This window comes from Dermacentor andersoni, chromosome 4 (genome assembly GCF_023375885.2).
Source record: "Dermacentor andersoni chromosome 4, qqDerAnde1_hic_scaffold, whole genome shotgun sequence".
Taxonomy (NCBI): Eukaryota; Metazoa; Arthropoda; class Arachnida; order Ixodida; family Ixodidae; genus Dermacentor; species Dermacentor andersoni.
In genome coordinates, this window is record NC_092817.1 from 151,577,834 (window position 1) to 151,599,604 (window position 21,771).

The 21,771-nt window shown below is 49.2% G+C and overlaps 1 protein-coding gene across 1 annotated transcript in view; it reads left to right on the forward strand.

The window, feature by feature from the left end:
- The window catches only part of LOC126537763 (uncharacterized), a 28,247-nt gene extending 8,408 nt beyond the window's left edge, over nt 1–19,839 (forward strand). The window contains exons 4-8 of the mRNA XM_050184851.3: nt 2,236–2,345; nt 5,275–5,613; nt 15,817–16,089; nt 17,033–17,218; nt 17,922–19,839. Of these exons, the coding sequence (XP_050040808.3) occupies nt 2,236–2,345; nt 5,275–5,613; nt 15,817–16,089; nt 17,033–17,218; nt 17,922–19,775 (2,762 nt within the window). The 3' untranslated portion in view covers nt 19,776–19,839. The remainder of the gene's footprint in view (nt 1–2,235; nt 2,346–5,274; nt 5,614–15,816; nt 16,090–17,032; nt 17,219–17,921) is intronic.
- Nucleotides 19,840–21,771: the final 1,932 nt, after the last annotated feature.

Consider the following 21,771-nt stretch of genomic DNA (forward strand, 5'->3'; position numbering starts at 1 on the left):
TTAAGCACTCCCCATACGTGGACCCATCCCGAAGGTAGTGCAATACCGGGCCCGATCCGCGGCGGAGGTGAAGCAGGCGTTAGGCGCTCTCCATACGTGGGCCGATCCCGAAGATAGTGCAATACCGGCCCGACCTGCCGCGTAGGTGAAGCAGGCGTTAAGCACTCCCCACACGTGGACCGATCCCGAAGATGGTGCAATGCCGGGCCAACCCGCGGCGGAGGTGCTGTTCGCCATTAAGGGGCCCACATACACAGCTTCGCTAGGTATGCTTCTTTAGAGAGTCCAAGGGCACTTTCTTTTTCATATAGTCCCAACACCAGTTCAGATATTAGTCCCATCGCAGGAGTAAATTTGAAATGCCCCTGTGATAAAATTCATCCGACTGACTGTGGAACCACTGTCAGGCTGCTATTTTGTCTTCATCTTTGCACGTGAATCGCTGTCCGGCCAGGAAATTCTTCAGCGGCACTAAAACACACTTTCCCCATATGTGAGCTGCATTTACCTGCAGATTTCAATGGGCGTTTGTCCCTCGCTCCATTGAAAACGAATCACACTTCGTTGCTTGTATGCCGAGGACGTGTGGAGCACAACCGCCATATTCACCAACTGACAGCAACGCCATGCCGCTGAGCTACTGGCAGGTAGAACTGGGCCGGTTCAACAAGGGTCTACCGCTGTGAGTCGATATGTAGACTTCGTATTTACATCCGTAATTTGGCTAATTGGCGCAATGAATTTCGATTTCGCCCTTGTAGATCCCGTATATCCAGGTTGCATTGCTGCACTGTTGAATCAATAAGGTTGCTCAAAATCTTGCATGGCTGACTAAATTATTCCTCATAATTTTGAGAATGACATGCTCGAAGCAAACGTTATAAGACATATGATTCACAGTGTATCCCCTTTATCTTAAATCGTTTCAGACTGATACATATTAAAAGTGCAAAAGAATATCAGTGCTCATATCTGAAAGTTATGTAATTGGACTGGCTCGTCGGTTTACGTGCAGCAGTGGCGCCCTTGCGATGTCATTACAGACCCTATACGGCGTATAAAGCTTTTAAGTGTGCCAGAAATGTTCGCGCACTCCCGTATGTCAAGTTCGTATTAGTGCGACTTGTGGTTAGCTAAAACAACGTCAGAGAAGTCTAAGTGCTACAATGATTCTTGCTATTGAAGTCAGTGCTTCGCCCTTTAGGTGAAACTGCCCTTTTATTGCGATAGCAATAATATGGGCACTCGAGGTGCATTTCTGCCGTCTGCGTCGCCGTCGCCGTGAGGTTCTGTATAAAGTTTAAGGGCGATAAAATCGTCGCCGCGCGTCTTATGCTGTATCTGCGAGTGAAAGATTGCGAGGGTGAGATCCGGCGAACGCGGCTCAATCTGGCGTGTGTGCGAGCGAGGAAAGCCGGCCGGCAGCGCGTCCTCTCCTGTCGCGCGCGAGGCACGGGGTTGAGGCGAGGGATGGAGGAAGAAGGGCGGGGGGAGGGGGGGGGGCATTATTCTCCGGCGGCTGCTGCTTGCGGCGCGGCCGTGCGGGCGCCGTATCTCGAAAGCCATCTGCGACGTGGCCAAAGTACGCGCCCGCGCGGGCCTCATAATCTAAGCGATCTGCGATGTGTGCAGTGTGCGCGTAGTGACGGTAGCTTCGTATTCGCTATGATTTCGACGTTCAGTTCGCTTTTAAGCGAGAGATACGCGAAGGTCGATTCGGCCACTGCTGCTGCCGGGATTCCTCACTCCGGCATTCTCGCAGCGAGTTTCCGCGCTCATCGAGGGAGATGTGTTCACGTCTACCGTGCTTGTTAATTTAATTAAAATGCGTTGGCGGGCTAGTTGGTTTGAATCCATGATAGAATATGCAAGCGCGACTGAACAAGGACGCAAAAAGGAACAGGCACCAGGAGACAGAGCTGTCTCTGTGTGTCTGTTTCTTTCTACGTCCTCGTTCAGTCCCGCTTACATATTATGCTTTTGTTAATTTAGTTAGTAAGCAAATGTTTACAAGTTTATGCAGCCGATATAACTATATCCTTACTTCGTATAGCTATCTGCTAATTTGCTATCGCAATCGGCGCTTTGCCTTTCGGGTGAAACTACGACTTTTTTTTTATTAACGCTGCCGATGGGACTGCTTTTTACGTTTGTGGTGCAGAGCACATACTGCCGTCATACACCGCTTCCCCGGAAGTAGAAAATGAGCAGTTCTGCGCGCTTCTTCTTATACAGGCTCTCGGAGTACTACACCGAACGGTCATACCAAGGAAGTGCAAGCGGACCAGAGCTCGTCGTCCTCCACGGACATCGACAACCTAGCCGAGATGCTCACCAGCCTCAAGGTGAACCAGCCTTGGGACACCTGTATTACACCTTTTGTTCCTGTCCAGCAGCATGGACATATTGTATGACGGCCGCATGTGCCCGTTACGCGGCAAGACGTGCACCCCTTCTGTTACTTTAGCAGACCACGAGCCGGTTATCCGCCCTGCCCATTACGTGGCCTGCCCAAATCCGTTTTTTCCTCCTAATGTCAGAATATCAGCTACTGCCGTTTGCTCTATCATCCACCCCGTTTTCTTCGTGTCTTCTAAGGTTACGCCTAACATTTTTTTCGTTCTATCGCTCCGCGGCGCGATCCTTAAATTTCTCCCAAGTTTCTTGTTAACCCTTTCTGCCCCATATGTTAGCATCAGAACACTATAAAGATTGCACACTTTTGTTTCAAGGACAGTCGCAAGCTGCCAATCATGATTTGGTAATGCCTGCCATGTGCGCTACAACGCATTTTTTTCTTCTGTTGAGGGAAGGGAAGCGCAGTCTAGGATGGCAGAGAACTAAGTCGTGTGATGAGCGAGAGAGACAGAGAATCAGCGTGAAGTAATTCTTATATCTTCCCCTAAAGTGACTGGCTCCCTTAGCGCAGAAAGTCGTTGGGGATCGCTGCTTCCCGTGCCTGGTTCACCAGGATGCGCTGACCTTGCATGTCTTGGGCTGCGAGCGAAGCCTCCCACGGATGATCACGGTCCTCTTATGCTTCGCCCTCGTTTTCTGTGGCGTCCGCTGGTTGTTGTATACTGGGTGGCGCAGACACTAGCCCGCCATGTGGCGGAGGGTTCAACCTGTGAAATATAATTCTTTGCACTTAAGTTTTAGTCTGGAGGCGCCGAAGGGCGACCGCCTCTTCCCTGCTGAGTTTGGGGTCAAGTGATGGATATTCGCTTATTTCTAGTTGGTAATGTTATAGGGTATCTAAAATGTTTCCTAGGGCTGTCCTCACGCCTCCTCACCTTACGAGTCCCCTCTTTGCAGAAAGGCCCGGCTTGTTTGATATCGGGCTGGGGTATGCGCCCCTTCGTTTCTCGCCAAGAGTTCAGGACCCGTGGTCCAGACGACGAAGGTCTCTGAACGTTGCTTCTGTTTTGAGATATTTTGCGTGGTTTTAAGCGCGATCGTGGGCATGCGACATTTCTGGGAGCTGCGGCATGCTGAGTTGGAGACGCTTAGTATGATGGTGGTGTTGGTGCACGTTGATATGGCTAGCGCGACAGCCACTTCATCGGCTATGGCGGGGCTTTGTAGTAGAATAGTAGCAGAGGCTTTTCTTCTCGCTAGTTTGTGGAGCTTACTGCGTAGGCGGCGAGATTTCGGTACTTGGAGGCATTCGTATATCGTGTGTTGGACTCTGCACAGTATCTGTTGTGAAGCGCTCTTGTGCTTGCCTGTCTTCTTCATTCGTGGTCTGTGGGGTGCATGTTCTGCGGTAATAGGGCTATCGTGATGGAGTCTCTGATATGCGTCGGGATGCCGACTTTCCGGTCAGATGTTGCCGTGAGGTCTACTCTGTAGCCAAAACCTCGTAGGATGGTTGCGTCATCCAAGATTCATTTCAGCCATTCAATTTCACTGGTTTTATACGCTTCAGCGAGCTCCTCCCAAGTGTTGTGGAGGTCAAGTTTGAGGAGTCCTGTTGTGGACGTTGCGGCGGGAATCCTTAGAGTTGTTTTAATGCCTTTGCGTAACATAATCTTAAGCTTTTTTATCTCAGCACTCTTTGGGCCCAGCTAGGTAGTTCCGTAGACTATACGAGTGGTGAGGAGTGCTTGTAGAATTGTAGCGTGTCTTTTTTTTTTTTTTTCTTGAGACCGTGCCGTTCATTGGCAATGCTTTTGATGAGATGCGTCACTTGGTTGAGCGATCTTTGCAGCTAGGAAGCTGCCGCAGTCCCCGATCCGTCCTTGGTCCTTGTGTATGACGAGACCGAGGATACGTATGGAGTGCTCTTTCCAGAATTCATTTGCGTTTAGTGTAATGTTTGGGTCAGGTATCTCGCAGGCGGGTGGTCCGCCTCGGGTGCCCGCTTTGAATAGGAGGAGTTCGGATTTCTCTGGGGAACAGTGTAGGCCGCGTGTGCAGAGATATCGTTCGATGCGGTCAACTGCTGTTTGCAAAATGTCCTGCTGCTTGCCGATGCTTGAAGCTCTTGTCCATAGTGTGATGTCGTCGGCGTAAAGGGCAGGATTTAGTCCCTCCGTTTTCTTGAACTCTTCAGGCAGCTGCCTCATCGCTATGTCAAAGAGGAGAAGCGAAATTACTGAGCCTTGGGGAGTGCCTTTGTCGGATAATTTGAATGTCGGATTTCTAGAGTTTAGAAAATTTGCAGGCATGAGATGGAATCAGCTGGCGCAAATGAGCAGACGAGAACTACTGCGAGAGGCCGTCGTCCTGCAGTGGACATTATTAAGATTATGATGATGATGATCTTTCAAGATACACAAAGAAGTATACAGTTGTTTATTTTACCTGTGAACAAGGCTCCCGTGTGGGAGCCGAAACGTCTTCTTTTCTTTTAAATCTTTATTTGGTCGGCGAAGTGCCCCGGGTTTTTGTTTACCTTTTAACCATGTTTCCTCCCGACAAGACGGGCTTCCGTCAAACACTAAACTTCATACAGTTGTTTGTGCAGAAAGTACTGCGGGCAGCTTCACTAGCAATAGAAAAGCAAGCAGCAGTGATGGGCAATTGCTGTTCCCAGCGAGAGAGAGTGAGCGAGTAAGCACAAACCTTTTATAAGCAATACTACTAAACTTTTCTACGTGCCACCCCTTGGGCGAAACAAAATGAAGTGAAATGAAATTTAAATGTTGTGCTATACCAATCAGAAATGGCGTGAGCCAACGTTGACATAGCGAAGAAAGAGGTCAGCTAGCCTTTCCTTATTATTATCACGCAGTCTGGCGGACATGCTGGCGTGTTGACGTGATGATGCAGGTCGCCCAGCCGTACAGCAGCCACCACCGGGCCGAGCGTACGCTGCTACGCGAGTACTCTGTTGGCATGGTGAACAGGAGTTCACCGGCTGCGGCGCCCTCGCTTCCTACGCGAGCGGATTCTGCAAATGGACTGCGCTCCACACGACCGGCTTCGCACGCAGCAGCAGTGATCGACGCTCCAGCGCGCCTGGAAGACGCGTGTGAAGCAGAGCAAACAGCGCGTGATGTCGAGACGGGACCGACGCCTGCCGTACCTGCACTGTTTTCCGTGGCCGAGCCAGATAAAGTGGCGGTTGCGGTGCCGGAGTTACCGTCGCTCACGAACTCCGGTAGAAAGGTGAGGCAATGTCCGACACTTATAGACCAGCAAGATGCTGGGGTTGGGGGGGGGTGAGGAAGAGGAGGAGCGAACATCAACACCGGCAAGGAGAATGGGCGTGATAGTATTTGGCAGGCACGTTCAAATCATCAACGGCAACTTCCTAAGGTGACCCCATCTGCAGGGCCCGTTTGAAATTTTGGTTGTATATTGTAGAACTTGTGCTGTGAAGGCAACATTTTGAGTTAAGCAATTTCAAAGGACATTTAGTGGTAGCCGAGATAGAATCGAAAGGAATGTTTCGATGCCATAGTGCGAGGCAGCGAGCTCTCCTTAATGGTAGCGGAGGCTCTGTCTCCCATTGCTTTGACCTGCACCCGCAAGCGATACGTTCCTCTCCCATATGGTAGCCGAGGGCCCACATCAGGTTTACGCCATGACTTTAGCCTCTTTCTTTTTTTGTTCATTTCCTACTTGCGAAGCGGTAGGATGTGGCATTATGCGCTATGCATTTCACAGCAGTCCCCGAGTGTGCACTGCTGCTGGCTATTTGAGCGCTGCAGAGGCTAACACCTTTGGCATAGAAGTCCCACGCCTGTGACGTCATTTCCGCTGGCAGAGCGAGTGGCTTCCGCGAGAACCAAGTAACACGCATGGGATTTTGTTTCAATTATTGGCTCCTGTCTGTGAGTACATCAGTGTGCTACTTTGCAGGTGCCAACCTGACTGTGCGGCCTAACCCACCGCACTTTTTTGCTCACGCCGCATAAACCGGGTGAGGGGGCCAATTAAAAGCTGTAACGGGACGCGAATGTCGGGCTAAAAAATCAACAGAAGTTAATGACCGCGCAAAAAGAGATGGAACGGAGAATTGTTATGTAAAGGCAAAGGTGCAACAAGACGGTAGTACGGAACAGAGACCAATGTATGCCGCCGATATTTTATTTTTAATTAAGAGGAAGAAAGTTGATTTCAGAAGAAGCTTTGACTCGGGGCTTCCTATCTAAATACATGGGGCAGGAGAACTAGTTTTCCTGTGCAAACACTGCGCCAAACTTTATGAAGTTCATTACATTTAAGCGATAAAGATAGAATCTAGCGACTGGTGTAAGAGGATCTTAGATTTTGACCGCCGATCCTTTTATAAAAATTGTTGAAAATCAAAATTTTTTTAGAAAACGGCACTACCGAGTTTATACTTTGTAACTCAACAATGAAAAGTTATACAAGAATGCTGTAAATGGCATGTAATAGTGTATTAGAAGAGCTCAAAATCTATCTATGATACATAGCTCCTAAATTGACCACTAATATGCGATTAGGACTTTTGAAAAACCTTTGTAAACGCTGTAACAAATTCACGTATGATATAAATAGTGTATAAAATTTGTTCGCTTTTGATGTTCTAACGGATATACTTTACAGAATGGCGATATCTGTTCTTAGTGCAGGCTTACGGATTTGTAAACTGCGTTGGTCTATTTTTTCACGCACCGATGTTTGGCAATTTCTCTAACAACATTCAACCCCTAAATCAAAATTTCGCTTCAATGGACACTAAAATCTAACTTCCTTTCTCATATTCAACAGTTTTGATTCACATGGGTCCATCGAAAAGGCATTCCTGCGTTTTTACATTATTTGAATATGTGGCGTCGGAGTTGGGCCCGAGCTAAAGCTTCCTCTTAACCAAGCCGCGTGATTTGTGGAACCGGTATAACCGATCGTCTGGTAAAGTAAGCAATGGAAAGTAAGCGCAATTGAAAATGAATGAAATAGAGTCGGAGGGGTGATAAGGTGAGAAAATGCGAAGGCGTAGGCAGGCATAAGTAGTCGCAGTATGCGGGTAACTGACGATCGCTGAAGCGGATAAGGGCTCGTAATGATTATTCACAATGACGCAGCGACTGGCAGCCTACGCTGTATGGCTGCAGCTGAAAGCTTCCAAAGCCCAGTGGCATTGATTCTGGTGGGAGTTCTTGCGCGTCCAGCAGCTTCACTTCGACTCTCTTTTGAGGTCGACATATCTTGCAGACAGAAATTGTCTTCTTGCGCGAGAGTATAAGTGGCTCACCATTGGAATCATGAAGCTAAGTTTGAAGTCACGAAGGAGGCGAAAGCCGGAGGAGGCAGGCGCCTGGAGGTGAAGAGAATCGCGCACCGAGGAAAGTACGAAGGGGTGCACTGAGCGCGCGGCGTACCCCACCTAGAGGAAAGTCTAAGGGGGCGATGAGCGAAGCGGGTAAGAACAGAGGCGAAGCGCCGGGAGGAAGACGGTAGGCGGAAGACGCAATGGTTTGCCCTCTCAATCTGGCACGGGCCAGAAAGGAAAGCGGGGAGGAAGCGCGCCGTCTTCCCACTTGACGGGGGGGGGGAATCCTACTGCGGCGGCTGCTGCGTTTGGCGTGGCCGTGCGAGCCGTATCTTGAAAGCCATCTCCGACGCGCACAGTCTAGGCGTTTAAGCGCACCGATGGCTGATAGCTTCGTGTGCGCATACCCAGGTAGCACAAAAGAGATACGTAACGTTTTCGTAGCGTTTATCCAAGACGATAAAAACGGGTTAAAGAAGACACGAATAAGAGAACTTCGTTGGGAAAACGTCGTATATGTCTGCTAATGTCCGGCTTAATTACTTTCTTGAGACGATCTAGAACAGGTCTGCAAAACGTATTCGAAAAGCTGGTCTAGAAATAGGATTGGGGAAGACACAAATAATCCCTTTGCCAAAACTATTCGTAACCAATTTCTAAACGTTTTTAGGACGTTATCAAAAAGCTGGTCTAGAAGTGGTCTTGAAAGGTTTCCGATAATCTGAAGCGAATTTTCGCGGGTGCCAGGGGCGCGATCGGACATCGTTGTTCAAAACGCGCGTTCAGTTTCGCCTCACGCGACTGGCCTATGCCGCGCCAACGTCGTCAGCCGCACCTGTCGGCACGGCCTAGGCCAATCGCGTGAGGTGAAACTGAACGGGCGTTTCCAACAACGATCTCCAATCGCGCCCCGGATGATTAGAAGCGTCGGTGATGACTGTAAGAGCCATGGCGCATGGCCGGCGCATCCTCTACGAAGTCACATGAAAATGAACCTGTTAGGAATAATGAATCCTTAATACCGCTTTTAGTAAGCTACGATGCTTACAACCAAAATGGGAATGACATTCTGCGAAGAACAAATGGTCACGTCTTGGCAGGTGACCTGACGAAGGCATTCATGCCAAGAGTGCATGAAATGAGAACATTGTGACCAAGCAAAAACACTTTATTAAAATGTAATGCTTATGCAAGGTTCTAGCAAAATGTGTGAGAAATGCAAATGGAAGTAAAAGTACATCAACAATGACAAAAATCGCAGAAAGGATTTGTAATGAAGTCGAAAGTGAGCATTCACTACTACATAAACAAAATTCCAAGTACACATACAAAAATGAACAGAAAAACATGGAGTGTACTAATGTTTCTCATTTATCATAGTAAAGCGCACGTGCTATTAATGGACTAGAGTTATCCTGAAGTAGACTGAAAAATACAAGAGCTTGAATCGGATGGTAACTGCCTCCAAGCAATGTTACCAATCAGCTAGAAGCTTGAAATGAGCACAATAAGAAATACCACCCCATACCATCATAAAACAATCCTGTGACAGAAATCAAACAATGCGAACAATGCAAAATTGGAAATATTGCCTTTAGGATATATCGCAGAAGGTAATGGCTAGAAAAAGAACTATACAACAAAAAAGCAATAAAGTGAAACTAGTACAGAATACTTAAATGGAGGAGTCAGGTAACAAGTAAGCACTACTGTAGTACGGTGAACGATGAGGCTGAGTAATGCTGCATCTTGCCACTCCAGAACATGAGAAATAAATCTGCAAGCGTCATATTAGAAACTTACATAAACATGGAAATAAACTGGAATGCACTGGAAGCTGCATTTGTGTAACAAAGGAAGCAATGGTCATAATAACTAGTAATTGGTTTATCTAAAAGGCCCCGTACAAGTTGCAAAGAATAATTTGCAAACCAATAAATACATTAATTAGCCCACTGACATGTCACACTTTGCGCACATCTCCAGTCTCCTAAAGTAAAAAAAGCACTCTGAATGAGGAAAAGGTTTAATACATGTAGTTCAGAGCCAATTCTTAGCCAGTTCGCCCACACTTTCACATCCAAAAATATTTGCTACAGAGTCTAGGCACAGTTCCACTGATGTTTACCAGTTCACCCCCACTTTCACGTCCAAAAATATTTGGCACACAGTCCAGGCACAGCTTCATCGATGAACAGCACTACTGAATATTCTGCAGTCCCGCTGGAAATAGAACAGCCGCGCACATGCTGGTAGTGGTTTCAATGTAGCCACACTTGCTGCCTTGGACAGGTAAGCCCAGATATCTGCACTGGTGCTCCATTTTGTCGAAGTAGACACATTGATGCACTACGCTGGTAGCTGGAATGCTTTGAATGCACAAGCATTGGCTTCACCAGAAAGACTTGCCCACATACCACCGCTGGCATATATATGCACTTGTTCTTCATTCAGTAGCATTGAACTTAAAGTGTTCCCTATGTGGGCGCCATGTGTAATACCGGTGTCACACAACCACTCTTGATCGCGATCAAGCCCGATCCGGATCGAAATTATTGATGCGATTCCCTCACCCGCGCAGCTTGCGCAAAGGAGCCAATCACGACCGAGAAATTCGATTTGTAACGGACTAAATCGCGGTCAAAAGGGCCCCGTGTGAAACCGGTATCAAATAATGCACAGACGTACGCTAGGAAAATGTTTTGCACAAGGACAAAGAACTTCGGCATGCCCTGTTGTGCGAAGCGCGCGAACAGAAGACAAGTCGAAAAAAAAAAATAACCGCGAGCTCTTCGCAAACTCCATGCGCACACATGGCACCCGCACGAACTCGGCAGGCGGCCGACTAAGTAAAGCGTGAAGGGCGCACAGCGTACAGTCCGACACATGTCCCAAACTGCAAACAGTCGTACTACCTGGAGCTTACAAGTTATTTTACACCAAGGGCATACCCGACTCACGCACGCAGTATCCACAAGCGAGTTATGCAGCGTACATGCTGTATCCATTCGCCAAGTAGAAAAATTGATAACAAGTACAAAGCTACAAGGGGCTCAATATATTACTACCATATGAGGCGTCAAATAAAATTGAATTTGGCCGTTTCATATATTGGACACAAGTTCCCCGTAAGACCATGAAATACCCATCACGTGGGTAAAGGGAGCGAAAACACAATCGAGAAACTGAAGCGCAAACGATAGAAGCACGGTATATATGGTGCACGCAAAATTCTGTCAGTGCGCTGAAGCGCGAGGGAATAGGGCGGGCACTTGACCTTACCTCTTGGGATACCGTAGTAGTACTGAATCATTAAAAAAAGCCCGTTTGTGCAAGTTCTCTTGTCTGCAACAATCTTGCTAAACGGGAGACTAAAATACCACGATGACGGCTCTACTGCCGAGATCGGCAAGGTGCGCAGAGACAGCAATCTTGCCGCCTTTCTTCGCATTCTGCAAAATGCGACTTTCTTGTTAGGATCACGCATAGCGGCCGATCCCGACGCTAGGGACACACAAGCACGATTTCGTCCCTCTAACTTTCGTCCTTATACTGCCCTTAACTCCTTAATTACAGCGTTATTGAAAAGGCGCCTCACATAACATGACAATGAACTTGAAGAGCTGATTAGTGCCCTCCACTCGGCACCCTCCAATTGAAAACACTACTGATCTCCAAATGAAAACCACACAAACAGATCCCACAACCCAAACCAATCACAGAATGTCGTTTTCTTGATGGCAAAACACTGCAACACTTACATGACAAAGGGCAGTGGCAGCACATTTAGAACAGCCGCAAACAGACCACAGCGCCATGCGAGTGCGATAACGCAACTATGCCTGGCTTCACGAATAACGTGGCCGCCTTGGTCCCATGCCAAATGAAAACACTACCGATTTCCAAATTAAAACCACACAAACAGATCGCACAACCAAACTAATCACAGAATGCCGTTTTCTTAACTAATCACAGAATGCCGTTTTCTTGACAGCAAAACACTGAAACACTTACATGACAAAGGGCAGCGGCAGCACGTTCAGAACAGCCGCAAACACACCAAAGCGAAATGCTAGTGCGGTGACGCAACTATGCCCGGCTCGCACGGCCGCCCGCGGCATGCCATGGCATGCTGCCCGGCCTCCGTGCTGCCCGGCTACACGAATCACGTAGCCGCCTTGGTCACATGATGTGACGACGGTATCGCCACCTTGCGCAAGGTTGGATGGCGTTGATGGGTCGTAGCACAAGCAGTTTGTTCTTTATTCTATTGCACAAGCCGCTAGAATCATGTTGCGCAGAGCCAGACGCCGCGCGCTCTTCCATTGTTGCTTAGCCATTCCATCTGCAGCAAGAGTGGCGAGCTGGAAGTTGCCACTGGGCGTTCCGCAAGGCCTTTCAGTTTCTTCTCCCATTTCGGACGCTTTCCGCTTTCAGTGCCGCGTCATTGTGGTTACAGCATGGTAAAAAACAATCGCCGCTTCTATATAGGTGCGATCACACCACCCTCTGCGCCCAAGCGTGGCGAGCCTATAACGACGTGTTTCATAAATATTAAAGCGAATAGCTTTCTGTCTCCTCTCTGTCGGATGTTTTCGTAGTTCAGTCGTCGGTGGTCGGTCGTCGGACTGTTGATCTGCAAGGAAAACGCTCGCGCGTTCGTTCGTTCGCTTTCACGCTAACTATATTTTGCTCTCTCTCTCGCTCGCTTTCTCTAGCGTTCTTTTGTTCGCTCGCTCGTTGGGACTAATCGCTTGCATTAACAATCATCGACGATGGTTTCTGCAAATTTTTTTATGTACATTGTGCTCATAGTATAGAATTCGTTGCCACACTTCCTACGAAGCACCGTTGCCAGAAACGACTGTACCGATGTGACCCTCCGTTGGCACTAAAAGTGATGTTCGCTTATTAACTCGATACTTTTATTTATGCTGCATGTGACTTGCATGATTTAGCGCTCTGGAGCCAAGCTCCAAGTTGTTCATGGGTCTCACGGGGAAGCGCGTTGTTTGATGATTAATGTACGCTTACTGTATTGCATATGCATAAGATATCACCTAAAATTTCCTATGGTGCTAAAACACACGCATTATATATATATATATATATATATATATATATATATATATATATATATATATATATATATATATATATATATATATATATATATATATATCCGAGTGCTCGGACTGTTTACATTAAAACCGCAGTTTTTATTATTCAGACGACTGGGCGCAAAATGTTACCTTTATACGCACGAAAACTGTACTGAACTCGTGCCTCAGCAGTAAAAAACGTTGAGCCGTTCAGCGGTAAGGTATTCACATCACTGCATTGTGAATAAGAGGAAGCACGGCAAGGCTGCCTTGTCCAGCGGGAATTTTGAAGCATTTGCATGCGACGCTGCTCATTTTCCAGGAGCTCATTGTCACATTTAGTGATGACACCTTTGATATGCCAAACACACTGGAAGGAACCGGGTAGTCATACAGATCTTTCTTCCTGTTGAAGGCTCGGCCGGCTACCATTGCCGTAAGGGGGGCTTGGATGTTTCTGTACTCGCGCTCCACTTCCTCGTGGCGCAAAACACTTCCCCTTGGGATGCCACGTTCATTTGCAATCCTTCGTCTCTTCTGACGTGAGGTTAACACCACAAAAGAATTTTTTTCTTGCCGCACTCATTCTGATGTAGGTTGAATAGAGGAGCAGTTGACACGACTAGTGCTGTTTAACAAGCGAGGAATTCTCCCGCCAAAAACGGCGCTGTCGAAAACGTACCCGGTATGCTTGATAACTAAACAGATAGAGCGAGTTATGTGAAGTCGTTTTCAAAACATATTCACCCCTCGTTTTTAAGCTGTTTGGCTTTCAACGTTTTTAAAACGTATTCACCCCTCGTTTTCAAGCTGTATTGTTTGGAACGTCTTTGATGCGTTGATTTTGGTCAAAAATCCGTTTCAGACGTTGAATCCCTTAATACGACGTTTTCAAGACTTTGTGTGCTACCTGGGTATGCATACGCTTACGCCTAACCCGCCTTCGCAAAGTGAAGCGTCACTAACTTTTTTTATTTAGCTGCATACGTGAAAATGGAGAATGACACGTGTACCTTTTTTGCGGAAATACGTAAATTGAACGAAATGTGACTACCTGAAGTTTTATTTCATGTGTTGCTTTAGTGGGAGCGCACACATCGAAGAACGAGAAGAACGTAGAATTAGCACACTTTATTGGCAAAATGCTGCGGTTAACACGTACAACATTCAGCGGCTGCGTATCACGAATAGATGTCCTGCCGCAAGCAAGCGCGTTGAGACGCTTTGCCACAGCCTCCTATACAGTACAAGGCCGCTGTACATCGATCCGTGACGTCATGCTACCTTGCCCGACTGTCACAGAATCTAATGGGGACTCTCCCGAGTAAGCCGCGGTGATTTTGACGGTACCGCTTTCGTCACGTCGGGCTTGGCAATAGATATTTTGGTCCAAATAGCATGACGTCATAAAGCGCAGCGCGCAGTCCTGCTCTCTAGGAAGCGCTGGTTCAGCACAGTCCGTAAGACAATCGGCTTCTGAACATGGGGTCGTAATTTCGAAACTCACTAGCACCAACGTTTTTTTCTTTCAAATTCCGTTGCGATAGCAATTATATGGACAGTCCAGGTGCATTTCTGCCATTGGCGTCGCCGTAAGGTTCCGTACGAGTGAAAGCGTGTCAGGATGAGCCGGCGAACGCGGTTCAATCTCGCGTGCGCGAACGAGGAATGCGACTGGGATGCATACCCTCTCCTGTGGCACGCGAGGCCGCGGGGTGAGGCGAGAGAGGAGGGGCGTTCTTCTCCGGTGGCTGCTAAGGTGCCTCGATGTCCTCCTGCCACGGCGTCGTAAGGACGCCGTGGCTGTTGACATTGACCAATTCGAAAGTTGAATTGATCCACGTTTAAAACCGACCTGGCCCTCTCCCTAAATTGACTTGGCCCACCCCCAAAATTTGGGTGACCCAAACCCAAACAACTGACTTTGCCCAATTCGAACATTGAGTTGACCCACGTTCAATACCGACCTGGCCCATTCCCAAAATTGACTTGGCCGACCCCCAAAATTTATTTTGCCCAATCCGAACATTCAGTTACCCACGTTTAAAACCGACCTTGCCCACTCCAATAATGGACATGACCCACCCACAATATTGACATTGCCCAGTTCGACCAGATGACCAAGTAAGAAGTATCGCGCGGAAAAGTCAAACTGCTTCGCATTCCCTGTATGTAAAGAGACTTGAGTGCCTGTGTAACTTTCGTTTTGACATTCCGCAGTCGGTATTCCTAGGTACTGGTGATAGTGGCAGTAACTTGTGTGTTATATTCGGATACATTTCATTTCAACCTACTTGATACATTATAGTATTAGTACATTCAAACTAGAGAAAAAACAACCTTTTTTCACTCTGTCAACGCCGCCGACGATATACATTCCGGGTTTGGTCGCGAAGGTATGCACGAAACTTCATTGGGGAGGGGGGGGGGGAGGGGGGGCTGCCTTCTTAAGGCTGCCTTCTTAAGCTTCATGCGATAATGCATGACCCCGTATGCTCTGACTAGCCCCAACTTGTTAATAAATTGCTTGTTTGAACAGCTTCCTTCGTGCTTTTAATAAAGCTTGCTTTTATAGCGTGCGGCCAAATTACATAAACTTTTTTAATGCGTTGATATGAAAAGTGTTTGGTATATATATAATGGAAAACTATAGCCAAGCAATTCGAAAAAATATTCCATATTTGATACCTCTTGCTGTCTGGACTATTTGATTGATGTTCGATTCGGTCTGACACTCTGGAACTACTTTTCTCACAGCCCTAGTAATTTCCCATCGCCTCAGCAAAAGAGATGACTAAGCAAGGGAAACTGATTTTATCACAAACATACAAACAGGCCCTAAAAACAAAAGCGAGTACTGGGATGTACGTATACTCACATGACGCTCACAGTGAATTAGCAGGAGTTTCGGAGCACTATATACCTTGTCAACAGTTGGCGAACGATATGAGTTTCCGTCCATAGCATAATTTTTCGAGAGAGCCAGTTCCCTTTTCCTTAGATTTTGTCATTCCATGTGGTCCTCAGCGTGCCGGCGAGGAGGAGGGCAATGCGGAGTGCGCCTCGTCCGAACACCAGCCGCCTCCGGCAGTGCCTTCGCTTTCCGAGGAGGACGAGACCGCCGACGCGACGACGTCGTCCCAGCCGCCCTCGAAGCACCGCCGCAGGTCTCTGCTGGCGCAGCTGCACCGCACTCGCACCGCCAACAGTCGCCTGGTGCCCCCCGCGGCCCCCACCTTCAGGCCAGCGCCTCAGAAGAGGTCCATCCGCTTCCGCAGGACAGCGTCGAGCCAGCTGCAGGTGCGCTGACGCGTTGCATTGGGAGAGGCACGGCTTGCAGTGAAACATTTTTTTTTCCACTCCAATAGCAACCGTAGTGAGCAGCAGTTAATACGGACACCAGAGGCACATTCGCGTCTTAGCCGTAGGCACCGCCGGGTTGTCCCGGGTACGAGCGGCCGAGTGCACGTGCAGGCCGCGTGCGCAGTGCGTTCGAGGTATCTGCTGCCGCTGCCAGGCGAACGTGCGAGACCGAGCCGAGAATGCTGGCGGCTAACTTATAGCGTAACGAATGCTACGGCTCGATGCGCACTGTCTTCCCGCGTGCTCAATGTTGGAGGTCACGTAATCTACTGAGTTTTGGAGGCGCCGCGCGGTTGATGGGGTGGAGGGAGCGGCATCACGGAACGCTCGCTTTGAGGACGCGCTCTCCCCCACTCCTCATCAGGACAGTATTGTGACCACGAGTGATTGTGGTCGCTGTTCGCTGTCGCTGCCAGCGAATCGCCTTTCGGGTGAAACTACGACTTTCTGTAAGATAGCTAGATTAGCCCCTCAAGCTTTTGTCTTCCATGCGAATATTGTACACTTGCTCTGTGTGATCGCGAAACAAACCCTGGGTACAGTAAGCTTCCGTTGGAAAAAAGGAGCATTAACGAACTTTCCCGAATTATTTGCTGTGCGGCGTGGAGACAGGTGCTCGCAGCGAACCACGTACGAGCCGAGGCCTTTGCCGTCTAATTTGGAGAAGCCCTAGACGCGAAGTTTCGATGCATAAATTTCGGTTGCGGAGCGTTTTCGGTGACTGTGTACGTAGACTAGCATTCGTTGTTTTGTCGGCTTGCTTTGAATCCGACTCTGCGCTCCCTCATGAGGAACGCTTTCCGATAACTGCACGAAAGCAATTAAACTTGCAAGAGCCCGCAGTGCGCGTGTCTACTTCAAGATGCCTGTATTTTCGCAGGTAATCGCCGAAGTACTGCACAGCGTCGAGACCCAGTCCCCATCTGTGCCCCTGCGCTCCAAGGTGCCCTTCTCTGGTGAGGGAGAGGCAGTCCGCACAGATTCGGCGAAGCGGAAGGACACGCCTGAGGTACCGCACGGCGAGGGGAGCCAAGAGACAGTTGGCCACTCCCAGCCGATAGAGAGGGTAAGCGCGGCAGACGCTCGTGTCGGAGTCAGTCACTGTTGATCACAATTTCGACCTATGTGCAAGCGCCGCTCGAGCCATCGACCACTGCGGGCGCTTAGAGAGTCGGAGCCGTCGGCGCCCATGCGGGCGGCGTATACATTTCTGTGTCGGCAGGGAACACGGTGCAGTGATCGCGACGCGTGTTAATTGCGTCTCCTTTGTTTGCTGTACCCGCCGTGGTTGCTTAGTGGCTATGGTGTCGGGCTGCTGAGCACGATGTCACGGGATCGAATCTCGGAACGGGATCGAAATGCGAGAACACCCGTCGTGTACTTGGATTTACGTGCACGTTAAAGAACCCGAGGTGGTCCAAATTATTCCGGAGTCCCCCACTACAGCGTGCCTCATAATCAGTTCGTGGTTGTGGCGCAAAAACTCTATAATTTTATTCATGTATTTGTTGCTCTGCACTGCGGAGCACGAGAACCAGATAATTTCGGCGCATATGCCCTATTACCCCGAACGTCAGATAGAAGCGCTCTGGTCCTACATTGTTGCTAATGGTCATGTCCAATAATACGTGGCCGGTTTAAACATTGCCGAATGACTGAAGGTTCGCCGTGATAGCTTTGCACTGAGATGTCAATGACATGGTATAAATATTGTACTTTGATGTCACCCTTCTTTAACAAACAAGCTTGTTGTGGCTGTTTCATCGCAGGTTTCCTCTCCGCCGCACCATTTCTCCGATGGCTGCGCTGTGGCGTTGGAATGCAGGACGCAGCCACCGATTGCGTCGAGCCATGTCCATTACGAGCCTCCGCGGTCACGCAGCCCCTTTGCCGTGAAGAAGCACATCACAGAGTCACTGCCCGAGTTCCAGGCGGCCGTCACTAGGAACGCGGATGGTGGCAGCTCTGGCAGAGAGTTTCGGCCGAATGCAAGAAATGTGTCTGCCTACAGCTCTGTCCCGCCGTACTCTACCAGCGTCGATAGTGGAGCCTGCGACACCAAGGCTTTCACGTCCAGCTTTATTCCGACGATACCGACAACCGGCGGCACAGCAGGGCGAAACGAGTTGGCGCCATCCATTCAGAACGAGCCTCCGTCATACTGCTGGTCTCGCTTCTGGTCGGGTGTTGCCGCGTTCGTCGCTACGGCACAGGCCAGCCGCAACAGCGCGGCCATCGCAGACCTGCCCGAGAGACACGCCTCCTTATCGACGACGCCCGAAGACACCTGCACAGCAGCAGCCGGCAGTGAAGCCTCCGGTGTAGCCACGCTGAAGGCTTTCTCGGGCGACAGGCAGCGGAACGCGTCGAATAGCCGAGCTCTCTCCACAGCGGGAAGAAGCCGTCCACACGAGGGATCCAACGACGGTGGTGGAACGAAAACGCAGGCATCACTCATCATGCCGCCAGCGGTACTGCCTAGAAAGACCAAGAACGTTCAGCTAGGCAGCGGCATCGGCTCTACAGACCCGTCACCTGCCCTTGGCGTGCCACTACCTCGCCATGAACTCGACGATCGTCCTGGTTCCTTAAAGGAACGAATGTCAAAAATGAATGACACTATAGAAGTTGTTTCTGCGCAAGTTTCCGCGAACATCGAAAAGAAGTGCACAGCACTGCTCGTGTCCCCTTCGTTGAAAGACTGGTCGAGTGTTGCGGGCAGTAGCGAAGCCAATACAAAATTATCCGAGGCACCGACGGCGCCTTTTGCGCCACACATTTATCCTACCATGCCGTCTGCCGTGTCCAGAACAGCAACGCTGTCTGCTTGCGAAACTCGAGAGAGCAACACTCGCCGCCGGCGTTCTCCGTGGCTTTCCTCTGGCAGCCTGCGCCAAGCTACCGAGATGGTGAGCAGCAGAGTCGGGTGTTCTGCAGCGTCACCGACCGGTTCGGCCGACGGAGCACCGAAAACGAAGAGCACGGCGAGCGGCACCAAAACAAGGAGTCGTGATCCGTCGTTCTCGCTCGATGGAGTTCGTCACACCGACGATGGCGATCCTTCCGGCGTAGCTTTCGAGACGAATGGGACGTTCATCAGCGGCCTGTACCTTTCGGAGTTCATGAACAATCTGGACATATTCCCTCCACCCCAGCTGCAAGAACAGCCGCCGTCTGCTGCTGCCACCGACGTGTTTTCGGACGTGGTGGTCCCGCTTGATCCTTCTAGCGAAGTCCGTCGTAGCGGCAATCTGAGGGAAATGGAGACGCCTTTCCTGACATTATTGCCCTCTAGTGGCTTCTCCGCGGGAGTGCATTGTGAGCGGTCGGAGCCTTCGACATCTTTCTCGATGGTCAAGCCTACCCGCGTAGGCTTGCTTCCAGGGGAGGAACGGTGCACGCAGAAAGGCCAAATGGCTCCTGAACGGCGCACACCCGAGCCACGGCAGGATCCCACCCCAGAGAGCGGCTTCGGTTGCTGCACCCCGAAAGCCACTCCGCTGCGGGGTCGACCGCCGACGGCGGTTTCCGATTTTTACTCGTGCTCATCGCGCCTGTCAGAGCGACGACCACACTTCTTTATATCCAGCGCAAAAAAGCCCAAGAAATCGCATTTGAATTGAGACTCTATTAGTGCAACGTGATATCGTCAATTTTACTTCAATATATACACATTTGTTTATTGCTAGAGAACTTGTTTTGTGTTCATAGAGCGCTTGTTAGTGATTCGGCGTACTTGTTGAGCTCGATCCTGTGTCCTGTGTGGTTTTGTCGACATTTAAAAATGCGCTGACACGCAGACTCAGACTCATATAGAGCGCAAAGAAAAACACGAATATGCGCCTGCGTGGGGGGCCGGATGTGTTAAATTGTGCGAAGCAGAAGCATTTTATCGTGCTTTCAGTATCTAACGACTTTATATGGTGTATGTGATGGAGAAATTTAGGTTTTTGTAATAACCGAGCTACCTATGCTTCAGGGCTTGTCCACGTCAAGCTTGTCCACGTCAGGTTTGCGACAATACGTCCTCAACGCAATAAAGAGTTCGAACAAGGCAGTCAGTGAGCGAGTGAGCGCACAGTGGCAAAGATCTAAAGCCAGGTTTTTCGTGTCGCGAGATGAATCGCTCCGGGTCTGATTTTTAGAAGCTGCGTCGTCGTCTGTATGCGTCGTCTGTATTGAAACAGCGTGCGTCGTCTGTATGGAAACAAAGCACTGCATGAGCGGAGGTCTGTCTGCGGCCGCTGCTGTGAATGGCGCCCACGCGTCACCGACGCGCCATCTCTGGACCTACAGATTAGCGCGGAAGTCGGGCCATACATCGCTCCGTTTGCAACGTGCCGCACGAGACATTCTCCGCGCTAGCCAATACATCGCGAAATGAAAACGCGTATTCATCGGCGCTCAAATTTCGCATTAGTGATTATCGTAATCCTCGGTGAACTTTTTTTCAATTGATAATAATAGTAATACTTTTGTTGCCACTAATCACTAATAAAGACATTTATTTTATACAAATAGGCATTTATATATATATATATATATATATATATATATATATATATATATATATATATATATATATATATATAAAAGAAGAAGTATTTTAATGATTGGAAATGTAGAGAGGTCGGCCGGATAATGGAGCATCTGGCCTGCTACTCTACGTAAGAGAAGGGGAAGAGGGGAAGAAAAAGGGTCACAATGGGGGATGATAATGGGAGGAACGAGGTGAATGACACATTACACAACTGGTATCACAGGCGTGAGTCCAGGCCCGTGTCACCTAGGAAACGTGAAAGTGCACGCATTGTCTCTGTCGTCTGCCAACTCTGTGGCCACGCGCCTAGCAAGAGGTCCTCCGACAGTGGTCCATTGTGTAAATGTCTCAATGTATCTGCCAATATCAGTCTTTCTCGCGCATACTCAGGGCACACCACGAGCACATGTCTCTACAGCGCCACACACTGAACAGTCCGGGGAGTCTGTCCGTCCAATAATGTGCAAATATTTGCGCGTGAAGGCGACGCCTAATCGCAGTCTGTGTAACAGGCATGTATGAGGGCGTGGAATTCCACGCAGAATAGCAAATTTCATATCGGGATCCAGGCTTTTAAGGCGGACGTGACGAGCGTCTGGCTGGGCCCAGTATCTTCTCGTCGCACTCCTCATTAATTCCGACAGGAGGCATGTGATGTCCGGTCTGGAGAATGGCACTACAGTTCGCAGGCCATTGCTGAGGGCGCGCCTTGCTGCAGCATCGGCCATCTCATTACCGTTGAGCCCACAGTGTCCCGGGATCCATTGGAACACTATGCGGTGGTGTTTTTCTTGAGCGTATGAAAGTAGCTCGGTGATCTGCAGGGCCAGAACCTGATATGCGGTGTGGCGCAGGAAGCATCCCAAAATTTGCAGCGCGGGTTTTGAGTCCATGAAAATGCACCACTCTTGAGGTCTTTCCCCGCAGATGTGGCGAATCGCTTCCCGAATAGCCACAAGCTCTGCAGCGGTTGATGTTGAATTATGGTCTAGTATGAAACCTCGAGTCATCTGTTGGGCTGGTATCACCACAGCTGCTGTCGATGCCTTAGGTGACGCGGAGCCGTCTGTGTAAACATG